The sequence below is a fragment of the Amphibalanus amphitrite genome, unplaced genomic scaffold (genome assembly GCF_019059575.1).
Source record: "Amphibalanus amphitrite isolate SeventyFive unplaced genomic scaffold, NRLGWU_Aamphi_draft 001377F_arrow, whole genome shotgun sequence".
NCBI classification, from domain to species: Eukaryota; Metazoa; Arthropoda; class Thecostraca; order Balanomorpha; family Balanidae; genus Amphibalanus; species Amphibalanus amphitrite.
This window is the reverse complement of record NW_024882870.1, coordinates 40,977-65,368: the sequence shown is the minus strand read 5'-3', so window position 1 is coordinate 65,368 and position 24,392 is coordinate 40,977. Positions and strand designations below refer to the sequence as shown.

The following is a 24,392-nucleotide window of genomic DNA, read 5'->3' as shown; positions in this document are numbered from 1 at the left end:
TCCTCTCTTCGCTGTACCTCTGACAGGACCGGCGGCGACCGTGGTCTGTTTTTTGGCCGACCGACGCGCGTTTTCCGGCTGTGGCGCGCCGTTTCCGTCTTCATCCCGTCGGAATTGTCTCTGTAAATAGAAGCACCGCGACGTCGGGGCGCGGGCCACGTCACAGGAACGAGCGCCACGGCTGAAATGGTCCCTGGACGGCACACGGCGGCGACACAGACGAGACGGTAGCCGTGAAACGGCTGTAGAAATGCCATGTGGAGAACGGGGTCTTAAAACGATCTTAGAAAGGTTCACGAAAGTGCTTATTGTTAATGTTAAATGCTACTTACGGCTTACACTAAAATGTGCTCAGCTGTGCTGCTCTAAATTGCTCAAACCGTTTGTGGTTACCCGTTATATGAGGATGGTTGTTTGGATTTCAGCGGTAAACGTTGGATCCTAGCAAGCTCAATTGCTTCTTTGTTGTGACGCTTTGCTCCATTAATCAACGCTTTGTATCAAATCAGACTCCTGTCGTTTGCGAATACACAAAAACTTCTGGAATAGGCAATTACATTTGACTGATACTTGCTGTCAAGTTGCAAACGAGCACGACCCCCATTTTCCGCCTTCTTTGTGCGCTCGACTCCTTCTGTCGTCGGTAATTTGTTTCGGTTTTGTCTGTCACTGACGTTAGGTACTGACAAACTATATAAGAACATCCACTCCAATAACTTAAATCACAGCTCGAGGGTGCTTCTGTGTAATCGGGGAAGAGCGCCACGCACAATCTAGACTCGCTCTGAAAAGGATAAATTGGATCGTGTTGCTGACAAGTAAGGACTTCTAACTCATCTCTTTATGGCGATTGTTGTAGCCTCGACTTTTATTTTTGTTCCCGATGTAGCTTGCGGCATTTAGAGAGACATATTTGGAAACTGAAAAGCACGTTTCTAGGGATCCTTTGTGACCTAAGCTACCCTCCAATTTGGCAATCACTGAATTTGCACAATCAATGAAATATTTTGTCAGCATATTCTTACTTGCGCTTTGAGCCATTATTCCAGCACGCGTTATGCCTGGCGTATGTGGCTCCAAACCACCCCGACTCTCTCCCATGTCTGTGCCGGTATGGTTCCGTCTATGGCCGGTTTAGACCGCCGAGTGGACGGGCCGCTGTCAGGTGGTCCAATTCCGGCCGCTTTGTCGGTCCGGCGGGGTCACCTGAGGTCAGCAGACATGGCCGACAATAGTCAGCTGACTGCGGTCATAGTCAGCTGATGGCGCTCATGACAGAAAGAGGCGAGAGGGGGAGAGAGAGAGAGAGAGAGAGAGAGAGAGAGAGAGAGAGAGAGAGAGAGAGAGAGAGAGAGAAGAGAGAGAGAGAGAGAGAGAGAGAGAGAGAGAGAGAGAGAGAGAGAGGGAACGAATGGAGGAAGTAAAAATGTAGAGCAGCTGGGGAAGAAAAGAAGTAGGACGGTGTCTGAGGGAAGGCAGGAGGGTAAAATATGAGGTCGTGGATAAATGAAGAGAGGAGGGTGGGGTGGGGTGGAATGTCGGTGACCACTTCCGGACCCTGTTAGAGAGAGAGGGGTGAGAGAATGGGAGAGAGAGGGAGAGAGAGAGAGAGAGAGAGAGAGAGAGAGAGAGAGGGAGAGTGGGGGAACCGACGGACTCAGTAGAGGGAAGGGAGGAAGAGACACACAGGCTAAAATCAGAATGGAAGGAAGTGATGGAAGGCGAGAGACAGAGAGCTGTATTGCACACTAACGTACTAACTGACGAATGAGTCGGAGGGTACCCTGCCGGTCAGAAACCGATAGACACTGGCGCCTGTCCAGAACCGCTCACAGACGACCAGGTCACCGCCCATAGACGACCAGGTCACGTCCAGTGACCAGATACGGAGGCCGCTGAGGCCGCGCCATTCGCCAATCCGTTGTGCAACGCCGTGGCCATGTTCGTGCTGTGGGGATTGTGGTTGAGTAAACTAGCGGTAAGTGTTTGGCCAAGGCATGGCTGCGGGTTTGCGGCCGGTTGTCAAGGCAGAAATCTTTACCGTTGGTTTATTACCTATCTTTCTTGTTGGTAGATATGCTTTGTCATTCCCCCTGAATATCTCCATTATGATGTTTGCATAAGGTGGGTGCTAAGTGCTAACTGCTGCACTCCGAACGCACGACAGCACAAATAATCCCCAATTTGATAATTTTCTTACTCGTTTCCATGCGTTCCGCTCTCTCTCCTTTACGTACTTACGCGCGCCTCTGCTGTTCCCCCAAAGCCCGTCTTCTGGTTCACTAATCCCCGGGTCGTTCGGCTGAGGTTTTTCGCGACCGGCGTTGGCGGCAGTGACGCATCCCCCAGATACTCCGCTAATTGGTCCGGGCCATTCGTCTCCCCCAAATCGGATCCTATCGTGTGGGGGGGGGGTCACAGGGGGGCGTAGGAGGGAGCAGATCGCGAGTAGGAGGGAGACAGCGATTTGGGACGCGTGCGTCTGTGACGAACAAGGCTAGAGCGTGGTGGCGTGGGCCGTAGTGACGTAGCTCAGAGAGGCCAACGAACCGGGATTATGTTCGTGCAGTGGCGAACTCCCGCGGGAGGGAATGTAACAGGATTTCGGTAAGACGGAAGGTATCCCCCCTAATCGGGTTATCAACGCTCGAATGAAGCCGATTGGAGATTTAATCTCGCGATGTCGTGATGTGGCGGCTGCTGGTGTAAAGATTTTCCTTAATTTAATGTGGTGAGGAGAATCTTATAAACGCACTTTCTCGTCTCGATGAGTTCGCTGATGTAGCGGTCTTGCTTAGGCGGCAGGCGCCACTGCACGTGACTCTGCAGTGCAAAGCATCTGCAGTCTGCACGGTATTATTTGACCTGTTAAAAAGAACTCATTTGTGGTAAACGCTACGCGGAACTAATTCGCACGAAGGGATGCTACAAAAATGCACGGTTATATTACGCAGGTCAACCTGGTGCACAGAGGCTTTGGTTACTGACAAAGATGTGTCTGATATTTTATTCTGATTGCAGCTATCTTTGATTGATCTCAGTTTTATCTGAACCGACGCGAACCCCTAATTGAGTGTGTTGACGCACTGCGTGAAGTTAACTCCTTGTCATTCCCTGGTGTCGCTGGCAATAATTGATTGGGGGAGCTAACCCGATTTCAGTGTCGGGAGGGGTCGCTGACCCGCGCCTGCAGCTGTCGACACCGGCAGCTGTTGGAGCTCCCAGATAAATGAGACTCAACAAACAGCAGTCCATTCTGCCAGTGGCGTCTGTTAGAGTGGGATGGCAATAAATAGTCCGCAAGTTTGAATGACCATCTATGAGAGGGCCAATCGATGCTATTGGATGTACTCCCTACCAAACCGATGTCCTTCAGACTTGTCACAAAAGTATGAATGCTCCTCAAATCCATGCACAGTTTATTGTGATTTTGTCACTCATGCTTCTAGCCACAGCACAAAAAAAACTGAGAGCGCATAGTTAATCGAAACGACGTCGTTTATCTTTCCATACACTCTCTCTCCACGTTTCGCCGTCGTCTACCCCGCTCATCAGGGGGGGGGGGGAGAAGTGCGCGGTAGGGGAAGGAGAACTCCGCGAGGCACCATCGCTCTTCTTTTCGCGGCGCGAGACGCGTCCTCCCACTGATGGCTCGCTTAGTATGAGAAATGTCCGCCACAAAGATGAAAGACAAAAAGAAACGCTAGTCGCTTGGCTGCCGCTGCCGAGAAAAAAAAAAACACCACGCATCGGAGCGGTCGGTTGGCTCGTCTGAATGGGTTCATCAAAGCGGGAGGGAATCGCCGGGGGCCGAGGGGAGCTGCTTTGTGCGAGATGGCTCGTCAAAAGCCCCATGTTCTTGTTTGGATCGTATTTCTATTGGAGGGTCTTTAAGAGAGATCAGATTAATTTTGCTGGCCAGTGGCGAAGCGAACTGAAAACGGTTTTGTTATCACGTCTTTTGGGGTCAACAAAATAAGGATTATAATTCTCGATGGAGTTTGCTCATCAATTGCTGTCCTACTTTAAACGCAGGGGCTGTCCAAGGTCTTTTGTCCAATCTTGTTAGAAGTGGTACTACCTGACTCGCTTTAAATTCGATCAAATTCACATAGAGTATGTGTCGTCTGGAGCCGAGAATCACGTCGCATTCATTTCGCTCGCGTATTCTTGTGGCGTAGCGTTCGACATTGAATTTCAGTCTAGCGATTTACATGTGAGACCCCACTCGCATACAAATCACCCATAGCTTGTTCCATTCCCAAGCTTGTGAAATATCAAGCAAGCGAGTCCGTATCTCAAGCTTTTAGTGGATTTTATGTCGTCTAGTTCAGCACAACCTATAAAAACGTTTCAGGGTTTAAGCCCTATGCAATCGGGCAAAGCTTCTGCGAACAGCTTTTCCGAGTCTTTGATGATAGCAAATGCCCATTTCTGCGGACAGAAATGGCATTTTTCTGTTTGATAAGCAAAACGACCGATTTGCTGGTTCGATTTCATTCAACCTGCATCTGGGAGCGCTGTAGAGTGTGGAAGCTTTAGAAGTATGGTAGACACAGTTTGAACCAAGTTTGATCAATTGCTGTTCAGAAAAATTGTCAGCCGTTTTTGCGTAATTCCCTTTCATGCTGATCTGAAAGTGAAGGTGCTCATGACCCGTTAATTTGATCAAGTCTTTGGTGGCTTCAACCAGAGCTGACCATGTTCAATCAACGCGGTCACCGACTGCTAACAAAAACCAGTAACACCGCTTGTCAAAAACACTTTCTACGACATTGGTTGTGGTCAATGAGCGAGACGTGTAAAGCCGGGTTCACATGGAGTGTTGGTTATACAGCGGTCAACTGTTTTCACTGACGCCGATAGATTGGAAGGCGGAAATGTGCAAATGTCAGGGTGTTTGCTCTTTTAGTCGTCAGCCCACTGATGTCATTGCTTGAGAAGTGGTTAGACGGTTGAAGAACACATGTAGAGCTCCTTTTTCCTGTGCCGCGCATTGGCCTTTTGTGGTAACAAGTCGCAGTCCTCATGTGACCATCACGCCAGTCACAGTCTTCGATCAAGTGATCAGTAGGTCAAACCACGCCGACCGGTCGTGCATCTCGAGTCATGACCTCCTCTGACCCTGCCCACGCCACCTCCATCCTTTCTCTCCTTGTTCGGCCGCGGCGCCGCCTCTCGGCAACCGAACGTGACGATCAGAGCTGCTCTGGGGCGGCGGAGGCGCGGCTCCTTTTCACACCGGCAGCTGTGGTGAGGTGAACCCGTTACTTTTCACAAAGGCGCGCCAGCCAGGCAGTGGTCGGTCGGCTGCGCGGCGCCTGGCTTTGTTGTGGGGTCGGGAGGGAGGGAGTTGGGCTTGGGGCTGTTTGGTAGGATTTTTGGTTAGCGCGGGCTGTTGGGTTTGGTTGGTAGAATGATTGGGATGGAGCTTGTTAAGATGGTGGGTCGTATGGAGGGAGTATTGCGATGGTAGGTCAGGTCAAATGTCAGCGATTGGTGACGATGGGTGGAACTGATTATGCGAGGGCTCATGGAAGGATGGGTTCGGGTCAGATAACAAAACCGTGTTTCCTTAGCACTGTGAGAAACAAGTTTATCTAACTTTGGTGTAAATTGAAAATGTTTCATTTTTGCAAGTAGTTCAGCGCTGTGAAACACGGCTTGAGCCGCCTTGAAGTTTGACTTCAATTTTAATGGTCTAATTACCTCGGCTACGTCTAAGCTCAGCCTCGGACGGTCTTACGACGCATTACCCGTACTCAGGCCGACAGCGCTACTGGATTTCCGTCAGCATTTGGTCGTCGTTCGATATTTTGGATCTCTCAGTTACCTAACCCTTCATTACGGTCATAATGAATCGATGAATCGTTATGTCATTATGTTAGGAATCATCGGCGTTTGTAAGTAAGCCAGTTATTTTATGAGTTATATGTATTAAAGCCTTCTTTCCTATGACAATATTTCGGTGATGTTTCCTGGACAGTGGACATGTTGTTCTCTTTTTTCTTCATAGGGCTTTTTTCGTGTCAATGAACTGTTTTCCAAAAACACGGGGCTCTTCTCTGTCGCAATCGTCTCCTCGGCGCTTTTCGGTCTTTGTCTGAATCCGTCGCGATCATTTCTCTGTTCCTACTCCTACGCCCCATCATAACACATCATCGGACCGTATACTGAAGCTGGGGGCCGGGGAGCAGCCGAGCAGAGCGACCTTGGACGGCACGACAAGGTCAAGTCGCCGGCGGGGGGGGAGGGGTGAGGGGGCTGTTTTGGTCGCCGCCGCGCCGCCGCTGCCGCCGCTGCTGCTGCTGCAATTCGTATGTGAAGCACTGTCGACGTAGGGGCGTACTGGGTGAAAACGCACGCGATCCGCCTCCGTTTTGCAACACGGTCACGCATATGTGGGCTCCTTTTCAGTTGGTCGTAAGAGACGCTCTGAGCGCGGTAACATTGCGAAAATACGAATTTTGTGATGCGTCTGAATGTTTTGCATCGGAGAGAAAACCGGCTAATGTGTGGGTCTAGAGACAAAGTGACCTCATTCTCTCCGGTATTAGCTGAAGGCCACCAATAAACACACAGTCCCCTGTGGTGATTTAATGTCCCAGAACTGCGGTGTGACCCAGCCCTAAGTGGCCACCGGCTCCCAGCGTGGGATAATGCTGTAAACAAACGACAGAGGGTGGGGTGCCGACAACTGGCTCAGTTTGGCTTGGCGCTAACCACTCAGATGTTTTTATCATTCAAAAACTCCTCCCAAATTAGCTTACCACATGCTGCACTTTTTCACGTCCCTGGGCCTGACTTCCCACGTTACCCACGTCCTATGCTTCAGTTTACGAATGCGTTCATTTAGGCATGCTTCTTTCCATTCGATAAAGTGTTGTATCGACCAAGTATCGACGTTCCCTCAGGGTTGTTTCGCGGAGCCTGTGACTCACAGCCTCGCCGTGCTCCGTAGATCAGTGTCAACTGCAGCCACCGCCAGCGAGAGATTCAATTTCGGCGGCGCGAGCCACCGCACAATTGGATTAACTTTCCGACACCTCTGTCTGGGAGGGTTGGGGGGGGGGGAGACTGGGGGGACTCAGAACCGAACGCACCTTACGTCTGACATTGTCGATGCCGATTGGGACTTTGGAGGTCAACTATCCCGCGCCCCAGTGGCGGTCTCAGCCAACTTCGCCCTAGTGAGGGGGGGCATATGTTACCACCCACCTCTAACTCAAAAACTAAGAGGGCTAGAAAGACGCGGTAAAAAGCAGTCGATAGCTCTCAATGCGTACGTTTGAAAGTATTTCGGTCATTTTTCACCTTAGAGTAATATTGGGGTCACCAGACCTCAGAGGTCATCAAAGGTCAAAATTTGCCAATTGTCATTATATTTTTCAGAAAACATGCCGTTATCTCAGGAACTATGGTAGCTAGAAAAACGCACGGAACAGCAAACGATAGTTTTTGAACTCTTCTTTTGAAAAGGTCGTTATCAATATTGCCCTCAGGTCAACGGTTTAGCTTCCAGAGGGCAAAAACTCCAAAAATAGCTGTTTTTACGAAAAGTGTTTTTCGACAATAACTTTCTACTACAAAAAGCCACGACATTTCTATTGCCAGAATCGTGTTCCCCTCGCCGAGACGCGTCGAATGAACTATAATTTGACCTTGAAAGGTCAACTTGAAAATTTGACCTCAGGTCAAGGTCATGACCTGACCGGAAAAGGTCGTGTTGCATATCAGTCGATGCGTCTCAACAAGACAAACACAATGAGACCATCCCCAGCGTTCTATCTCTTTCCAATCGCGAGTTATTGGCAAAAAACTGTTTGTAGCCTCAAGTGACCTCGGATGACCTGTCTAGAGGCTATCAGCAAAAATGACACCATGGTCATCACGAGTGGACTAAATCATTGTGATTCTGAAATATTTGGACTGTTCCGATGCGTACACACGGATCTAGAGGCATTTTCATTTTTCTCCATTGACTTGTTATGGAAAGGTCACGCCACTGAGCTGACCTTAGGTCACGGATATAAAAAATCCGAGATATACAAATTGTAGGCGCCCATAACAGCATGCAATCCACCAATTTTAAAACCTTTCTGACAAACACTGCAGGCTGGACATAATTGCAAACTTTTTTAGGCTTGGTCAGTTAACTTGACCTGGTGACCTGACCTGACATGACCTGGGGTCAAAAATTTCACACATTGTCCAAAATTGATGTACCAAAAGCTACCCCAAGCGGCGCGGCGCTACGCGCCGCGGTTTTTTATTCACACGCAAAAACAGCGACAGGGTGGTAACATATGCCCCCCCCCCCCCACTGGGGCGAAGGCTATGAACGGGTCGAAACTTCTACATCATTAGATCGTTCCAAATGCGAAAATAAACAAATTTGAACAAGTACGAGGGCCCTATATGTTTTGTTTGTTTTTATGGCTGATTTTGTTCCTGCGAAATCATAGTTCTAATTTCTATCATTAACTTCCACCGTTTGACGTCATTTTATGACGTCCGCTACCCCTCATGACGTCAGAGGTCTCTGTCATATGACGTCACCGGGCTGGGAGCGGGGCCGCAGTGAGTGCCGCTCTCTCGTCCGTCGCCGCCACCGGGTGATCGATGCTGGGCTAATGTGTTCCATCGATTGCATCCGGGGGCCATGAGGGGGCACGGTGACGGGGGGCTGGGGTGACCCAGATCACTCGCCACAGAGTGAGGGGGGGGGCTGCCATCAGTCAGCGGTGGGGGGGGGGAGGGAGATTTGCGGTCAGATTTAGGCACAGAGCCGCCCGCTATCTTGCTCACCGCGCCTCTGGTGTACCTACTGGAAAATCGGCGTGGGGGCTTATAGTGTCGAGCAGAAGCTGACTGTTGGAGCTACATTTACGATCTCATGAAACATGTTACGAAAATGTTCTCGATAGCGAAATTGTGAATCTAACCTTCTGTTCAAAGCCCATGTTCGTCGTTAAAAATGTCCGGCTTCTCTTTTCCTGGCTTGAATTTACGGTTGACCTGACGAATGCATTCGTTATTCAGTTATTACATGACCCATGGGTTGATAGCTGAGATTCAGGTTCGATTGGGTATGAATCTTATGAACCTCACTTACATCTGGGTAGCAAGACATCTGATCGATTCTTACACCCAAAACACGCAGTTATTCACTGGGATTTGTGGAACAGGCTGGTTCGCCGCCCATTCGTCACTCCCCGGCCCCTTATTTCATCTTGTTTGTGTTCTTAGGCGCATTGGAGCGCATCACTGTAGTCTGCCCGATCGATGGACGAGGCCGTTAATTTCTTACAGATGTTGCCCTAACAGCAGTTTTTCAGCTGACGATCAAAACATGATCATTGAAGCTAACAGAGGAAATCATAGCATACTTGCTTGCCAAATCATTCGAAAGTTATGCGGTCGGAAGTCTTCCTGATTCTTCGGAATTTCCTCCTTGAGTTGGTGCATCGTCTGGGGTTTTAATGTGACAATGTGTGTTGCTAATGCGCCTTTTTTATTCATAAGCTCGCTGAATAAACCAGGCTTGTCAGCAGTGCTTCTCACATCTCACGAAAGAATGCGTTCTGAAACACCCCACAGTCTGGTAAATGGTAATAAATGCGGTTATCTCAGCCGGCATAGGACGTGCGTGGAATTCCAGCCCTCTCTGCCGGCTCTTTTCCTCAGGGCGTGCCCGGACGCGCTGCGTTTCCCCCCAGGCTACACGCCGGCACGCTATGTGTGTGTGCGTGTCTGCATTGATTAGCATGTGTTAACGGGTTGTGGGGTGCTGGGGCACCGGTGTGGGGCGGAGGAATTCCCTGGTCGCGCTGTTTGCTTGAACCTCAGCTCTGGTTTCTGATACGCGTTGGTTGAGCTCGTGTTTCGTAGACGTATGGTATCAACATTTCTTTCTGACCATACACCTATTTCTTGTTCATTGCTTTGGTTGATTTTGATGCGGTAACCAATGACGGATGGGTATTTTCACATTTTTTCATGTCTCCACCGCATGTTCCTATGTAATCTGAGAGCTGAGAGAGTTATCACTCCTTCCACAACGGTGGTATTTAAAAAAAAAATGTCCATTTAAAGCCTCACCAGTCACCCGTCATAATTGTACGTAGGCCAGACCCCGTCGTCCCTCTGAACCACCCCACTGACCCCCCCCCCCCCTCCCCCCTCAGGAGTCGGTATAGTGCTGATCACGGTATCGGGGATCGCGTGGCGGCTCACCTCCCGCGACTCGCCCTCCTGCCGGATGATGCTCGGCCTCTCCAGACAGCAGGAGGAGCCTGAGTCGCGCCGCTTCATGCACAGGGTGGTGCCCGCCTACGGAAGACCGCACCATCCGTATGCAGGTCGGTAGAGAGCGAGGAGAGAGGTGGTAGAGAGATTAACATGGTCATGATGTGGATTTTGATGATACCTGCCTGCCTACCATCTAGTCTTAGGGGAGGGAATGTTCGTGAGAATTACCTTTCTGTGGGCGTGGCTGCTCACAGGGCCGTAGGAAAAGGAGTCACAGGACGCTATGAGAGAATGACCTTTGCAGTGCTTTAGGTAGCTGTTATAAGTTAGCTTTTCAAATGAGCACACATGCACTCTCCCTTCAATGTCCAGCTGGGTTTGTCGGTCTCACTGTTCGAAACATTAGGTTTGATTTAATGCTTTACTTGGCTCTTCGCTTCAAATGTCATCAGTCCAAGCATATAGCTCTCCGATCCTTCGACATCAGTCATCAATCACTCACAACTGCAGTCTCTGCTCTCCCCGCATAGTGACTGACAGCGCCACCTGTTGCAGCGATGGTGTACCCCGAGTTCCAGTTCCGGCCGCCGCCGCCCAGCTACCACGCCTCGATGCAGGCGTACCGTCTGGGTCTGCTGTTGGATCGACATAACGCCGCCTCTGCCGCCGGAAACGGGGCCGTGCTGTCACCACCGCCCTCCTACCGACCCGGCACCGGCACTCTGAGGTGAGAACACAGGGACGGAGAGGGGCTTCTGGTCAGGATTTACCTTGGGGAGTTGTGCTATGCTGTGTCGAGTTGCTGTTGGTCGGAGCCGCTGCTGCGAAAGTGAAAGGTTAAAAAAGAAAAGGAAAAATTAAAAAAGAGGAAAATTATGAGGCATGTGTCATGCTTATCACACTGTTTCACCTGTTTTGCTTGTTTTGGTGGGTTAGGTCTTTCGGTCTGACGAGACCATTTCAGAGCCGGAATGATTATAGGAATAAAGGGGAGGCATTGGTCTGGGCGGGCACCCCTGTGGCCTGTGAGTCGTCGGGGCTGAGCCCGTCCAAATGGACAGGCCGACCAGTCCCCAAGCACTCTCTGCACCCGGCTACGGGCATGCTCTTACGGGCAATCCCGCATGGGATAAAGTTGCCCGTCCAGCCCGGAGCATGGGAAAGAGGCGTGGAGGAGAAGGATTTCAGTATCCTGAGGATAGAAGCACGGAACGGGTGAACAAGCGAAGGTAAAACTTTGGCGTTGATATACCTACGTGACCCATTGCGACCCGTGACCTAATAATGCCCTCGCTCTGACACTGCCCCCTCCCGCCCGCAGGCCCGGTATGAACACTCTGTCGGGCCACTCAGAGTACAGCCACCCACCGAGTTACCACTCCCGCCAGTCATCTGCCAACCCCCAGCCGCAGCAGGAGCCGGCCGGAGTCTGCCACAGCCGCAACCCCAGCGTCCTCTCGTTTCTGTCGCACGAATCTCTAGTGTTCGGCGCGCCGCTAGATGGCATTGCTAGTACAGATGGTGTTAATGTGATCTCTGTTCTACAAACTGGGAGCTTGGAGGATGGAAAACGCAAGCGAAGACGTGAGAAGAGAGAGCGAGAGAGTAAAGAGGGACGGCTAGAGGAGGAGGTCAAACGGGACGATAATCTGGTGACGATTGTGCAGACGGACGGTGGTCACGTGACCGAGGACACGGCTCCGCCGCTGGACGATACGGTCGGCCAGGTGACTGGGGACCAGTGTCACGTGACCCGCTCCAACAGTGTTGTAGTTACGGTTAGCGGTGCGGTAGAGCGGTCGGCGCAGACCGCTCCCACCTCCGACGGAGAGGTGGAAATTGTGGCGCATCTTTAGTCGGTGACGTCATCGACCTGTGTGGTGACGTCACTGTGTGTACGGGATGACGTCAGAGGCTGGCTGGCCAGTGCCATTGTGTGTAGCGGCGGCGGCGAGGCTCGGTGATCGCGCTGCCATCTGTGGACGCCATCGGGTACTGCTGCTTCCCGGCGGCACCGCCAGGCGGCGGGCAGATCTCCCGTGAGGAGGCCTGTCCTGCGGCACTGTGTGGTGCCGCCGGGTTTTCACAGCTAGATACCCGCTTCCAGGCTGTGGTGAGAGCAAGCTGGTGCGCATACGCCGAGCCGAGCCGGTGACTGTTGTCATGACAACCGCCGCTGGGTGCCGCTGCTGGACCCACCGCCGAACCCTGTATTGGTACTCTGTTTATGCTGTATTTATCGGGATTATCGCATCGGGGATTTGCTATGAAGGGGAAATTCCTACTGTAGGGGAATCCCTTCACTATCTAAAGGGAAAACGTCGCCATGGGACAGTTGTAAAACCACAATGCAGAGCGCTGATAGTGTATTTTTGCGTCAGGGTTCTTTAGCCGAATGAGGTTCATGTACCGTATCACCGCCAGAACGTATGAGCTCTGTATGTAGCAGGGCTGTCAGTGTTTTGTGTATGCCGTGCTGAGTGCATTATCATACGTGGCGAATGGACACGGGTATGTGTGTGCTCCCGGGCGGCTAGTTCGCCGTCTGGCCGCCGGGCGGCGCCACGGTCGCCGGCTCTGTGTAACTGGGCGATTTGTGCAGCATTTGTGAGTGTCGTGTGAGTGACCCGTCGATGCCCGAACACGTATCATGCCTTTCATATCACCAGCGCCTGCTGGCTGCCTTGTATAGTCATCAGGTTCGCCGCGCGGGCGAAACAATACATATTTTTCAAAAGTGGCACGCCGGGTGTTTGTGCAGTCTGCCACAGAAGCCGAGGAATTCGGAATCTCTTGGCACCGTCCCGTCATTTCCACCTCCAAGACGGTCAAATCCTTCTCCTCCAGCTAAAAAAGCTCAGTTTTTTCAAGGTCAGCTCCTTCTCCTCCAGTAAGCCCATGCTCATATAAAAAATGTCAGGATCCTCTTTTCCTATTCATACGTCTTGAGCATGCATACTCCTGACATTTACGGTTGTCTTGGCGAATGGGTTGGTTAACTGAGATTCGGATACCATTGAGTCGGAGTCTTATGAACCTCACTTGTATTGTATTGTATTGTATTGTATTTACGATCATGGACGATCCACACATGGCGTGGCGATTACCTACATCTGGGTAGCAAGTCATCTGATCGTTTCTTCCGCCCTGAAAACACGCAGTCATTCACTGGGATTTGGGGAGCAGACTTACCTACATCTGGGTAGCAAGTCATCTGATCGTTTCTTCCACCCTAAAAACACGCAGTTATTCACTGGGATTTGGGGAGCAGGCTGGTTCGCCGCCCATTCGTCACTCCCCGGCCCCTTATTTCATCTTGTTTGTGTTCTTAAGCGCATTGGAGCGCATCACTGTAGTCTGCCCGATCGATGGACGAGGCCGTTAATTTCTTACAGATGCTGCTCTAACGGCAGTTTTTCAGCTGACGATCAAAACATGATCATTGAAACTACCAGAATCATAGCATACTTGCTTGCCAAATCATTCGAAAGTTATGCGGCGGGAAGTCTTCCCTGATTCTGTGGAACTTCCTCCTTGAGTTGGTGCATCGTGTGGGGTTTTTATGTGACAATGTGTGTTGGTTGGTAATGCGCCCTTTTTATTCATAAGCTCGCTGAATAAACCAGGGTTGTCAGTAGGGCTGATAATCCCGGGATCGGGATCCCGGGATCCCGGGATTGTATTAATCCCGAATCCCGGGATTAGAAGCATCGGGATTTCGGGATCCCGATATTTTCCGTACAGAAACATCGTTCATAAAGTGTAGCTGATAGTAGGTATGTAAAAAAAGGTAAGTGAGTAACAACGCATTACAGTGCAGTTTTATGTCCAAAGATCTTACTTACGCCGTGCAAAGTCGTTATGCACAAGTATTGGTTACATATATACCTAATTGACATTGTTTCACACCGTCTCAGCCTTCACAATGTGGCGAGAGACGAGCTCTCTCTCGGCTCATCTCTCGCTCCCCGCGACGTCCCTCGCGTACTCGGTTTAACAGATCATTTTGCACGATGACATACTATGCCGACTATCGAATTCGAGTCCATCGAGTGGGAGGAGGTCGGCCGTCTTCTCTGTGTGACTGTGGGAGCACGTCTGGTGGCTCAGTTACTGTCAGTGCCCTGTGGCTGGACGATCCATGAGGCTGGCCGGGCGCCCTGGGCATGGTTACCGTTAGTGAATAATTATTAATTACGTGCCTTTGTGATAAGCTATAGCTAACTTTGCCAAAATGTCGGATTTTGCTGAATGGCAGTGCGGTGTGGGAACATTATCTAAGAAGTCAAGATGGCCACACAGCAAAGTGTCGTGTGGCCATCTGACATGCTGCTGGTCAGACGACCACAATCCGTAGGCACGTCTACTGTATCCTGACTCGAAATATAAACAAGAAATACAATGATCAATGTCATTCATGCTCTTATATTTGTTCGGGGTGAAGGTGTATGCCTGGTATTGTGTTTATGATGGTAAGGATGCGCCATATACATACGATATTGCAAGAAAATTCTGCTTTGTAGACAGGTTAAAATAAAAACTGCTCAATCCCGGGATCCCGGGATATCCCGGGATTGCATTTCTAAAATCCCGGGATCCCGGGATTGCCAAAAAGTCCCGGGATTATCAGCCCTAGTTGTCAGCAGTACTCCACACATCTCACGAAAGAATGCGCCCTGACACACACAGCACAGTCTGGTAATAAATGCGGTTATCTCAGCCGGCATAGGACGTGCGTGGAATTCCAGCCCTCTCTGCCGGCTCCTTTCCTCAGGGCGTGCCCGGACGCGCTGTGCTTTCCCCAGGCTACACGCCGGCACGCTATGTGTGTGTGCGTGTCTGCATTGATTAGCATGTGTTAACGGGTTGTGGGGTGCTGCGGGCACCGGTGAGGGGCGGAGGAATTCCCTGGTCGCGCTGTTTACCCGAATCGCAGCTCTGATTTCTGATTCTCCCGACGCGTTGGTTGAGCTCGTCGTGTTTCGTAGATCCATTGTATCAACATTTATTTCTGATCATATGCCTATGTCCTGCTCATTGCTTTGGTTGATTTGATGCGGCTCCCAATGAGGGGTGGGTATTGGGCATTTCCACATTTTTCACGTCTCCACCGCATGTCCCAAAGAGAGCTGAGGGAGCTGTCACTCCCCCACAACGGTATTAAAAACAAAATGTCGCGATCTCTAAGAATGAGACCTCATCCCGTCATAATTGTACGTAGGCCAGACCCCGTCGTCCCTCTAAACCACCCACTGACCCCCTCCCCCCTCTCCCGCCCTCAGGAGTCGGTATAGTGCTGATCACCGTGTCGGGGATCGCGTGGCGGCTGACCTCCCGCGACTCGCCCTCCTGCCGGATGATGCTCGGCCTCTCCAGACAGCAGGAGGAGCCCGAGTCACGCCGATTCATGCACAGGGTGGTGCCCGCCTACGGAAGACCGCACCATCCGTATGCAGGTCGGTAGAGAGCGAGAGCCAAGGGGAGAGAGGCGGTGTGGAGATGATGATTAACAATTTTGGTGGTAATTCGTGACACACAAGGGCTTTGCCGCCCATATGGCCCAGGCATAACAAGTTAGACGGATTGATTGGAAAATGGGCCTGCGTTTCAGACACTGAAGCGATCTTCTTTAGGCAGCAGAGTGTGTTTGGGTGATATTTCAAACGGGCATCCAACACGTCCTATGCTTTCCAAGTTCAACTAGATTTCTCGGTCTCAGTGTGCAGAACATTAAGCTTGATAGCTTGATTTAGTGCTTTACTTGGCGTATTATGCTCTTCGCTTCAAATGTCATCAGCCCAAGCATATAGCTAGAGCTCTCCGATCCTTCGACATCAGTCATCAATCACCCATAACTGCAGTCTGCTCTCCCCGCATAGTGACTGACAGCGCCACCTGTTGCAGCGATGGTGTACCCCGAGTTCCAGTTCCGGCCGCCGCCGCCCAGCTACCATGCCTCGATGCAGGCGTACCGTCTGGGTCTTCTGTTGGATCGACATAACGCCGCGTCTGCCGCCGGCAACGGGGCCGTGCTGTCACCACCGCCCTCCTACCGACCCGGCACGGGCACTCTGAGGTGAATACAGGCTGGGCTACTGGTCAGGATTTACCTTGGGGAGTTGTGTTATGCTGTATCGAGCTGCTGTTGGTTGGAGCTGCTGTTGCGAAAATGAAAGGTTTAAAAAGAAAAGAAAAGGGAGCAGGGAGCAGCGGTGCAGCGGGAGCAGCGGTGCCGCTCCAAGGGAGCAGCCCGCATGAGATAAAGTTGCCTGTCCAGCCCGGAGGGGGCTGCGGCGTGGAGGATAAGGATTTGACTATCCTGAGGATAGAAGCACGGGACGGTGGCAAGCGAAGGTAAAACCTTGGCGTTAGCGACTGACATACATACGTGACCCATTGCGACCCGTGACCTAATAATGCCCTCGCTCTGACACTGCCCCCTCCCGCCCGCAGGCCCGGTATGAACACTCTGTCGGGCCACTCAGAGTACAGCCACCCACCGAGTTACCACTCCCGCCAGTCATCTGCCAACCCCCAGCCGCAACAAGAACCGGCCGGAGTCTGCCACAGCCGCAACCCCAGCGTCCTCTCGTTTCTGTCGCACGAATCTCTAGTGTTCGGCGCGCCGCTAGATGGCATTGCTAGTACGGATGGTGTGAATGTGATCTCCGTTCTACAAACTGGGAGCTTGGAAGATGGGAAACGCAAGCGAAGACGTGAGAAGAGAGAGCGAGAGAGTAAAGAGGGACGGCTAGAGGAGGAGGTCAAACGGGACGATAATCTGGTGACGATTGTGCAGACGGACGGTGGTCACGTGACCGAGGACACGACTCCGCCGCTGGACGACACGGTCGGCCAGGTGACTGGGGACCAGTGTCACGTGACCCGCTCTAACAGTGTTGTGGTTACGGTCAGCGGTGCGGTAGGGCGATCGGCGCAGACCGCTCCCACCTCCGACGGAGAGGTAGAAATTGTGGCGCATCTTTAGTCGGTGACGTCATCGACCTGTGTGGTGACGTCACTGTGTACGGGATGACGTCAGAGGCTGGCTGGCCAGTGCCATTGTGTGTAGCGGCGGCGGCGAGGCTCGGTGATCGCGCTGCCATCTGTGGACGCCATCGGGTACTGCTGCTTCCCGGCGGCACCGCCAGGCGGCGGGCAGATCTCCCGTGAGGAGGCCTGTCCTGCGGCACTGTGTGGTGCCGCCGGGTTTTCACAGCTAGATACCCGCTTCCAGGCTGTGGTGAGAGCAAGCTGGTGCGCATACGCCGAGCCGAGCCGGCAACTGTTGTCATGACAACCGCCGCTGGGTGCCGCTGCTGGACCCACCGCCGAACCCTGTATTGGTACTCTGTTTATGCTGTATTTATCGGGATTATCGCATCGGGGATTTGCTATGAAGGGGAAATTCCTACTGTAGGGGAATCCCTTCACTATCTAAAGGGAAAACGTCGCCATGGGACAGTTGTAAAACCACAATGCAGAGCGCTGATAGTGTATTTTTGCGTCAGGGTTCTTTAGCCGAATGAGGTTCATGTACCGTATCACCGCCAGAACGTATGAGCTCTGTATGTAGCAGGGCTGTCAGTGTGTTTTGTGTATGCCGTGCTGAGTGCATTATCATACGTGGCGAATGGACACGGGTATGTGTGTGCTCCCGGGCGGCTAGTTCGCCGTCTGGCCGCCGGGCGGCGCCACGGTCGCCGGCTCTGTGTAACTGGGCGATTTGTGCAGCATTTGTGAGTGTCGTGTGAGTGACCCGTCGATGCCCGAACACGTATCATGCCTTTCATATCACCAGCGCCTGCTGGCTGCCTTGTATAGTCATCAGGTTCGCCGCGCGGGCGAAACAATACATATTTTTCAAAAGTGGCACGCCGGGTGTTTGTGCAGTCTGCCACAGAAGCCGAGGAATTCGGAATCTCTTGGCACCGTCCCGTCATTTCCACCTCCAAGACGGTCAAATCCTTCTCCTCCAGGCCTCAAACCCCTGCTCCAGGGTGTCTGTCCAGACCAATGTCGCCCCTAATTCCTATCATCCTTCCGGGTGACCTTCCGGCAATGAGATGGTCTCGTTAGACCGAAAGGCACCCCCTCCATTAAAAAAAAAACGAGCAAAAATCTCTTGGGAATCAAAAACCGCCTCCCGTGGGCGAATTTTTGAAATACTCAACACATATTTAAATAATGACGATACGCTGGGGTTTCTTCATCATTTATTGAAAGTTATTGACATCATAGCTTAATTTCCACATGACGTCTACATATTGTGGCAAGAAGCTCCAGTCTTATAATTGCGCACATGAAAATCCCCCAGGAGTGATCCATAAGCTGCACAATGTGCACATCAAAACATAATCATGCTAAGTGGCTGGCTGCTTGACATTTGCTGAATTCGGTGCATCTTTAATGGCATAATTATTTTGTAACGGACCGTCAGTCGCATCAGCTGCACGGCTGGTTTGCGGTCACGTGATGTCATTCAACACGCACTACCTGATATTAGTGAATGTTTGAAGGACAGTACAGTTGAGTTAATCGCCACTTCAAACAACTTCATATCGCTACCCTGCGGGCAGTGCGTTGCCAAGGTGCCAGCGACTAACAAGACAACGGAGCTACGGGTACTCCGGTATTAATGCACCAAGTAAACTCCGGGAGCTGCTAATGCTTAAAATTCACAAGCACTTTCGGTGTAACCCGTTTCTGGACTGGACTCTTCGGTTGCAGCTTACGCAGACACCAAAACCCGATCATATCGGCCAGCTCAACAAGCGACAGCAGAGAGGCACCGAGGAATATTCCCATGTTTCCGCCGCACTCGGCCACAAACTGTGAAAACGAAAAGCTCCACTTTTCTTCCCGATGCTCCTTGGTCATTGATAGCCAGAGACTGAGTGTGGATGTCTTGAGGAACTGCGGCATTGTGATGGGAAATCGGTCCGGGGTATCGGTTGGGTAAGTAACCACAGAGCAAGAGCGCTTGCAATCACACCCAAAGTATCCAGTACTGAAGAGCTCCGATTCGTCGAGTGACTTAATGTTGACGGAATTTGCTATCGCAGAGGACAGCTCTTCGAAGGTAGCACACGGGCGGCCATGAGGTTGTTCCTGTCTCTGCCACGGGAGTCGACACGCCGGAGCGGAACTGTTGCGAGGAGGTGTGTCGTCGTCGCTCGATCTAACTCTGCGACTCTTACCGGTGGAGTTTTGTCTGTTCGTTTGTTGAGGCGTTGTTTCGCTGGAGTTCTGGGCGGCAGACGGCTTCAGGCGCCCATCCAGGCAGGCCTTGAGGCATTGAGCGTGATCGACAGCGCCGACCTCGTCCGAACACCCGCCACCGGTCAGGGAGAGGTAGAACGTCTCCTGGCGACGCATCTTTGCCGTCGTGTCCTGCCCTTTGCGCACGGACAGCACGTTGTACGAGGCGGGCGCGAACGCCGACAGGTCGGAGAAGCCCGTCTCAGAGTCGTGCAGGATGACGTACCAGCCGGGCGATGTCTCGCGCATCTCCGGGTCGGCGGGGTCAGGCAGTGTGAGCCGCATCTCCAGCTGTGGCTGCGTCCACGTTCCGTTGGCGTTTGTGGTCAGGGTGATGGTGTGGCACGCGCCGTACTTGTTGGTGAAGGCGGTGCTCAGAGTGCTCAGAACGGCACACGACTGGCCGTGGAACCTACACGACTCCACCAGGTCATCGTAGCTGTACGACGCACTGTCATAGAACTCGTCAAAGTTCAGCTCATCCCAGCGCAAGAATCTGAATTTGTCTTCGCCCTTGAGAGCCCCCAACTGCTCAGCAGTTACGCCGTCCAGAGACATGTTCAGCCACTGCTCCTTCTTGAAGCGATGTGCGGCGCAAATGGTGATGGCAGGGAATGGCATGCTCTGCATCAGCTCGTACCGGGACTCAGTGCCCACATTTTGATACATCAGACGAATCACGCTTCCATGCAGCTGTACTACCAGCCAGACGAAGGAGACGACCAGAATCAGAGCCCAGAGGAGGCGCCGCAGCCAGTGCGCGCCGCCGCTGGTCACCACGGGCAGCCCGGAGAGGCCGAGCGAAGCCTCGGCTCCGGCCACCCAGCGGCGACCGTTCCAACTGCAGCCGCACGGCATGGCCGATAGATGGCGTGGTCGGCGCTCACTGGACGGCCGACGCACCGGGTCACTGCACAGCTGTGGTGAATGCGGGTGTCTAGGTTAGCCTGTAAACGAGTCATTAACATATAATCATAGGCGGCGGAACGGGGAGGGCACCGGGGCACCGTGCCCCCCTTTGGTTTTGGCATTTTAACATTAGCCCAATGGGCGTTGCATGGAAAGAATGGGACCAAAAGTCGGCAGTGCCCCCCCCCCCTTAATTGAAGGTGTTCCGCCGCTACTGCATATCATGGCTTAAAAGTGCGGTATCTTAAAAGTGCGGCAGATGTTGCGCGCAAACAGCATATACCTACCACCACTGCTTCACAAAGATGTTAATTGTTAGTACTATAATATTTTAATATCGCTAGATATGCGTTGACGTCACAAATTTAGAGGGGGCATTCCAATGCCTTAGCCCCTTAGAATCCGAAAACTGCAAGTTTGAAATTCCATATCTCCGAATGAAATCCTTTCTCGATGTTGTTAGTGCCCAAACCGGTAAGTGCAAGCCAGGGACCCCAATCTGGCTATCTCAACTCAAAACTAACTGTAAGGTGGGATGGCCACTTTACGATGATAATATTCTAGCACCCTATCTAACACAACGATGACATTTCCAGTAGCGGCGGAACACCGTCAATTAAGGGGGGGGGGGGGGGCACTGCCTACTTTTGGTCCCATTCTTTCCATGCAACGCCCATAGGGCTAATGTTAAAATGCCAAAATCAAAGGGGGCACGGTGCCCCGGTGCCCTCCCCGTTCCGCCGCCTATGGACATTTCTGTGGAGTCTCGTCAAAATTAATGATGGGCATGCCTGATGTTTCTGGCATACCTATGCCGAGTGCCGACGTCTTCTTATGCATTCCTCGGAATGATAACATGCGAGAGGCTTCGCAACTGCATTGAAACAAATGTGTTTTTAATTGTTTCTTGCGATTTAGTCTCTTCTCATAACTTTAAGCTATCCTTTGGAGAACAATGCTGACTTAGGATATCCAGCACCGTTGAAAACCATCACGACTACGGCTTTGGAGCTAAGAATAATAAAAACACGCAAGAAAAAGTGTTTGAAACTTGGCAAGATATAGCCTGACAAACCCAAGAAGAAAAAAAAACGGATTTGAAGCGCAACAACCATTGAGCACATGCCCTTTTATTGCCTCAAATAGGGTAGCCTGGGGCAAGACGCCCCAGAAAATTTATTTTGCTACATAACTTTTGTCCTACATCACCTGGAAGGCCAAATTTGTGCTCAATGCGTTCTTTGGACATTTTTCTTTAAATTCCACCCCTCAAATTCATTCACTTATGATCGGACTCCCAGCTATGAAGTGATTTGTGAAGCAACTGCAAATGGGGCATTTTGCCCCAACCCCAGGGCAAAACGCCCCACGGCCCGGGGCAAGAAGCCCCAGACTCTAGATTAAAGATTAAACATGGTAGTTGACCAAATCTTATATGAGAGGTCCGTTAGACCTTGGGAGGCACGGCACTGAAGTTAGCACCTTCCATCCTATCAGGTGTTCGGCTATGACACTATTGTATGAGCAGGTTTTTCACCTGCCTCATAAGGCCAAATAATAAATTATTGCCATGCAACTGTCAACCAAATACTTCCTTTGCCATCCGGTTGCTGAGAAAACTACACATAAATGCATAGAAACTTACTGTTTGCCAGCTACCGAACATTAGGAAGTAGGTAGTACGAACAACACATGAGGCAAAACGCCCCATGGGGCTTTTTGCCTCGCGACCTACTGGGGCGTTTTACCCCATCACGTAGTTCAGTCAGAAAACAACGCCTTGCACTCCAGCAAGACATAATTTAACACGAACCAACCCAGCATTATAAGCGTTAGATAATAGTTGTTCAAAATACACAAAAGTCGTTAACCTGATGTGGACCATAAAAGAACGCCATGATGCATAACCTGACAACAAAACATAAAAATCACTCCAAAAACACATTTTTGGCTATATCTCCCTAAGGAGTCATCACAATTTCTTTCCAGTCTGGTCATATAATGATCATATAGTGCACGTTTTATAGAAGAGAGAATATTTCCCCAGATCCTTGCCAGTTCCGAGAAACATCGGTGAGGCGTTTTACCTCGGCGGGGCGACTTGCCCCGGTCTACCCTACATATATCGGAGAATATATATTCAACCGCGAGCAGGTAGAGCAAATCTTTTATACATCGAGTCGCCTAGGCGAGACGTTTAACATATTTTCTTTACCTACGAGCGGTTTAATAATTCTACCCGTACCCCCGATATCTGTCGGGCGTTTAAAGGTAAAAGATACATTTAATATAAAGATACGACATATTTCAGACTATACGAAATGTCTACAAACAGGCTGTTAATCGTCTACATAGACGTTTAACAAATCAGTTACACGACATGATAATTTCTCTCTTTGCAGGTGAACCAAGTGTAAACACTGTCTACGGTGCGGGACAATATATATTATAATATATATTAAACCGCGAGTAGATAGAACAAATCTTTTAAACGTCGAGCCGATAGGCGAGACGTTTAAAATATTTTTCTTCCTACGAGCGGTTTAATAATTTTATCCCGTACGCCGATACCTTTCGGGAGCCAAAAAGTAAAAAATACATTTTATATAAAAATGCGACATATTTCAGCAGAGCCAGAGACAAAGAGAAGCAGAGACAGATAAATCTTTGAAAAACGGTCCAAACAATGTGATCGGTCTGAAATTGACAGGTACATTGAAGATCAAGTTCCAATAAAACTAAAAAGGAATAGGAAAATTATGTTTCATTACGTTTCCATCCGCATACTGGTGAAAATAACGGGACGGTAAAATGGCAGAATTGTCTACTAGACGTTTAACAGTTTGTTAATCGTCACTAGACGTTTAACAAATCAGTTAAACGACAACTGACAATTTTCTCTCTTTGCACGTGAAGCACTTGTAAACACTGTCTACGGTGCGGGATAACATATATTATTTACAATTGCATTTACAATTGCTTAACGTGCAAAGAGAGAAACTTATCAGATGTCGTGTAACTGATTTGTTAAACGTCTAGCCGATTAACAAACTGTTAAACGTTTAGTAGACATTTCGTCTGGTCTGAAATATGTCGTATTTTTTGCATAAAATGTATTTTTACCTTTAAGCGCTCGAAAGATATCGGCGGTACTTGATAAAATCATTAACCCGCGCCCTGGTGGGGTCTGTTTATAACGCGACCTGGTGGGGGGGGGGGCTATTTTTTGCCCCCCCCCCCCCTCGTATCTCCGAAACTACTGGACGGATCCGCAAAATTTAAACGGCGTTCGAAAAGCCTGTCAAATTTGTTGAAGGAAACCAAATTTCATTGACCTCGGGTCACCGATGACGTCACAGGTCAGGTCAAAGATGAAATGTTTCACCGTTCACGGGTCTTCTAGGGAATGCGCTATAACACCGAGGAAAACGCATTTTGTCGAGAATCAGCGATAGGGCGTCAGTTGCCTAGTAGATATGTTGCTATTAGAGGTCACTGACAATACCAGGTCAGGTCACAGGTCAGGTCACCAAGGGTCACAGGTCAGGTCACATGACCCCAACCTTACTAAGATTGTGTGATGCATGTTTTATGGCCAATTTTTTATTTCCAACACAATGGTGTTGGTTATAAGACTATCAGGTACAGCTTAGGTCACTTTCTGGTGAAGGTCAGGTCAAGGTCAGGTCAAGGTCACGCCAAAAAAGGTCAAATTTTAAAGTTGATAGTTTTGCATAAAATAGGTATTGATTCGATGCAGCTCGTCACGGGGAGTCTAATGGTGGTCTTTGTTTTGCGCTACGGGGTCTATAATTGCTAAAAATTGAGTTTGAAAATTTGACGTCATCAATTTTGAACAGTTTTTTCGCTATAACTTCGCCAAAAAAAGAGGTATCAATGTCAAATTTGGTATGTGGATGGAAGGCGGTGAATGGAATCGGAATCACATATATTCCGGTTTTTGCGAAATT

At 50.5% G+C, this 24,392-nt stretch overlaps 2 protein-coding genes across 3 annotated transcripts in view; one reads left to right on the top strand and one right to left on the bottom strand.

The window, feature by feature from the left end:
- LOC122372599 overlaps positions 1–18,123 on the top strand; it is a 90,995-nt gene extending 72,872 nt beyond the window's left edge. The window contains exons 3-5 of one of the 2 annotated variants that reach the window (XM_043349996.1): positions 15,534–15,707; positions 16,156–16,327; positions 16,705–18,123. In XM_043349996.1, coding sequence (XP_043205931.1) covers positions 15,534–15,707; positions 16,156–16,327; positions 16,705–17,239 — 881 coding nt within the window. In that variant the 3' untranslated portion in view covers positions 17,240–18,123. Of the gene's footprint in view, positions 1–10,187; positions 10,362–10,806; positions 10,979–11,572; positions 12,992–15,533; positions 15,708–16,155; positions 16,328–16,704 lie in introns of those variants that run through there. The other variant, XM_043349995.1, reaches the window with a different exon arrangement.
- A 692-nt stretch (positions 18,124–18,815) lies between these two features.
- On the bottom strand, positions 18,816–20,370 carry LOC122372600 (acid-sensing ion channel 1-like). Its single transcript, XM_043349997.1, has 2 exons — positions 19,452–20,370; positions 18,816–18,820 (listed from the first exon to the last, which is right to left on the bottom strand). Exons 1-2 carry the CDS (start codon positions 20,368–20,370, stop codon positions 18,816–18,818), a joined length of 924 nt encoding a protein of 307 aa, XP_043205932.1.
- Between the last annotated feature and the right edge of the window lie 4,022 nt (positions 20,371–24,392).

Coding starts and splice junctions, on each gene's coding strand:
- LOC122372600 (XM_043349997.1), bottom strand. CDS start 20,370: ATGCCGTGCGGCTGCAGTTGGAACGGTCGCCGCTGGGTGGCCGGAGCC.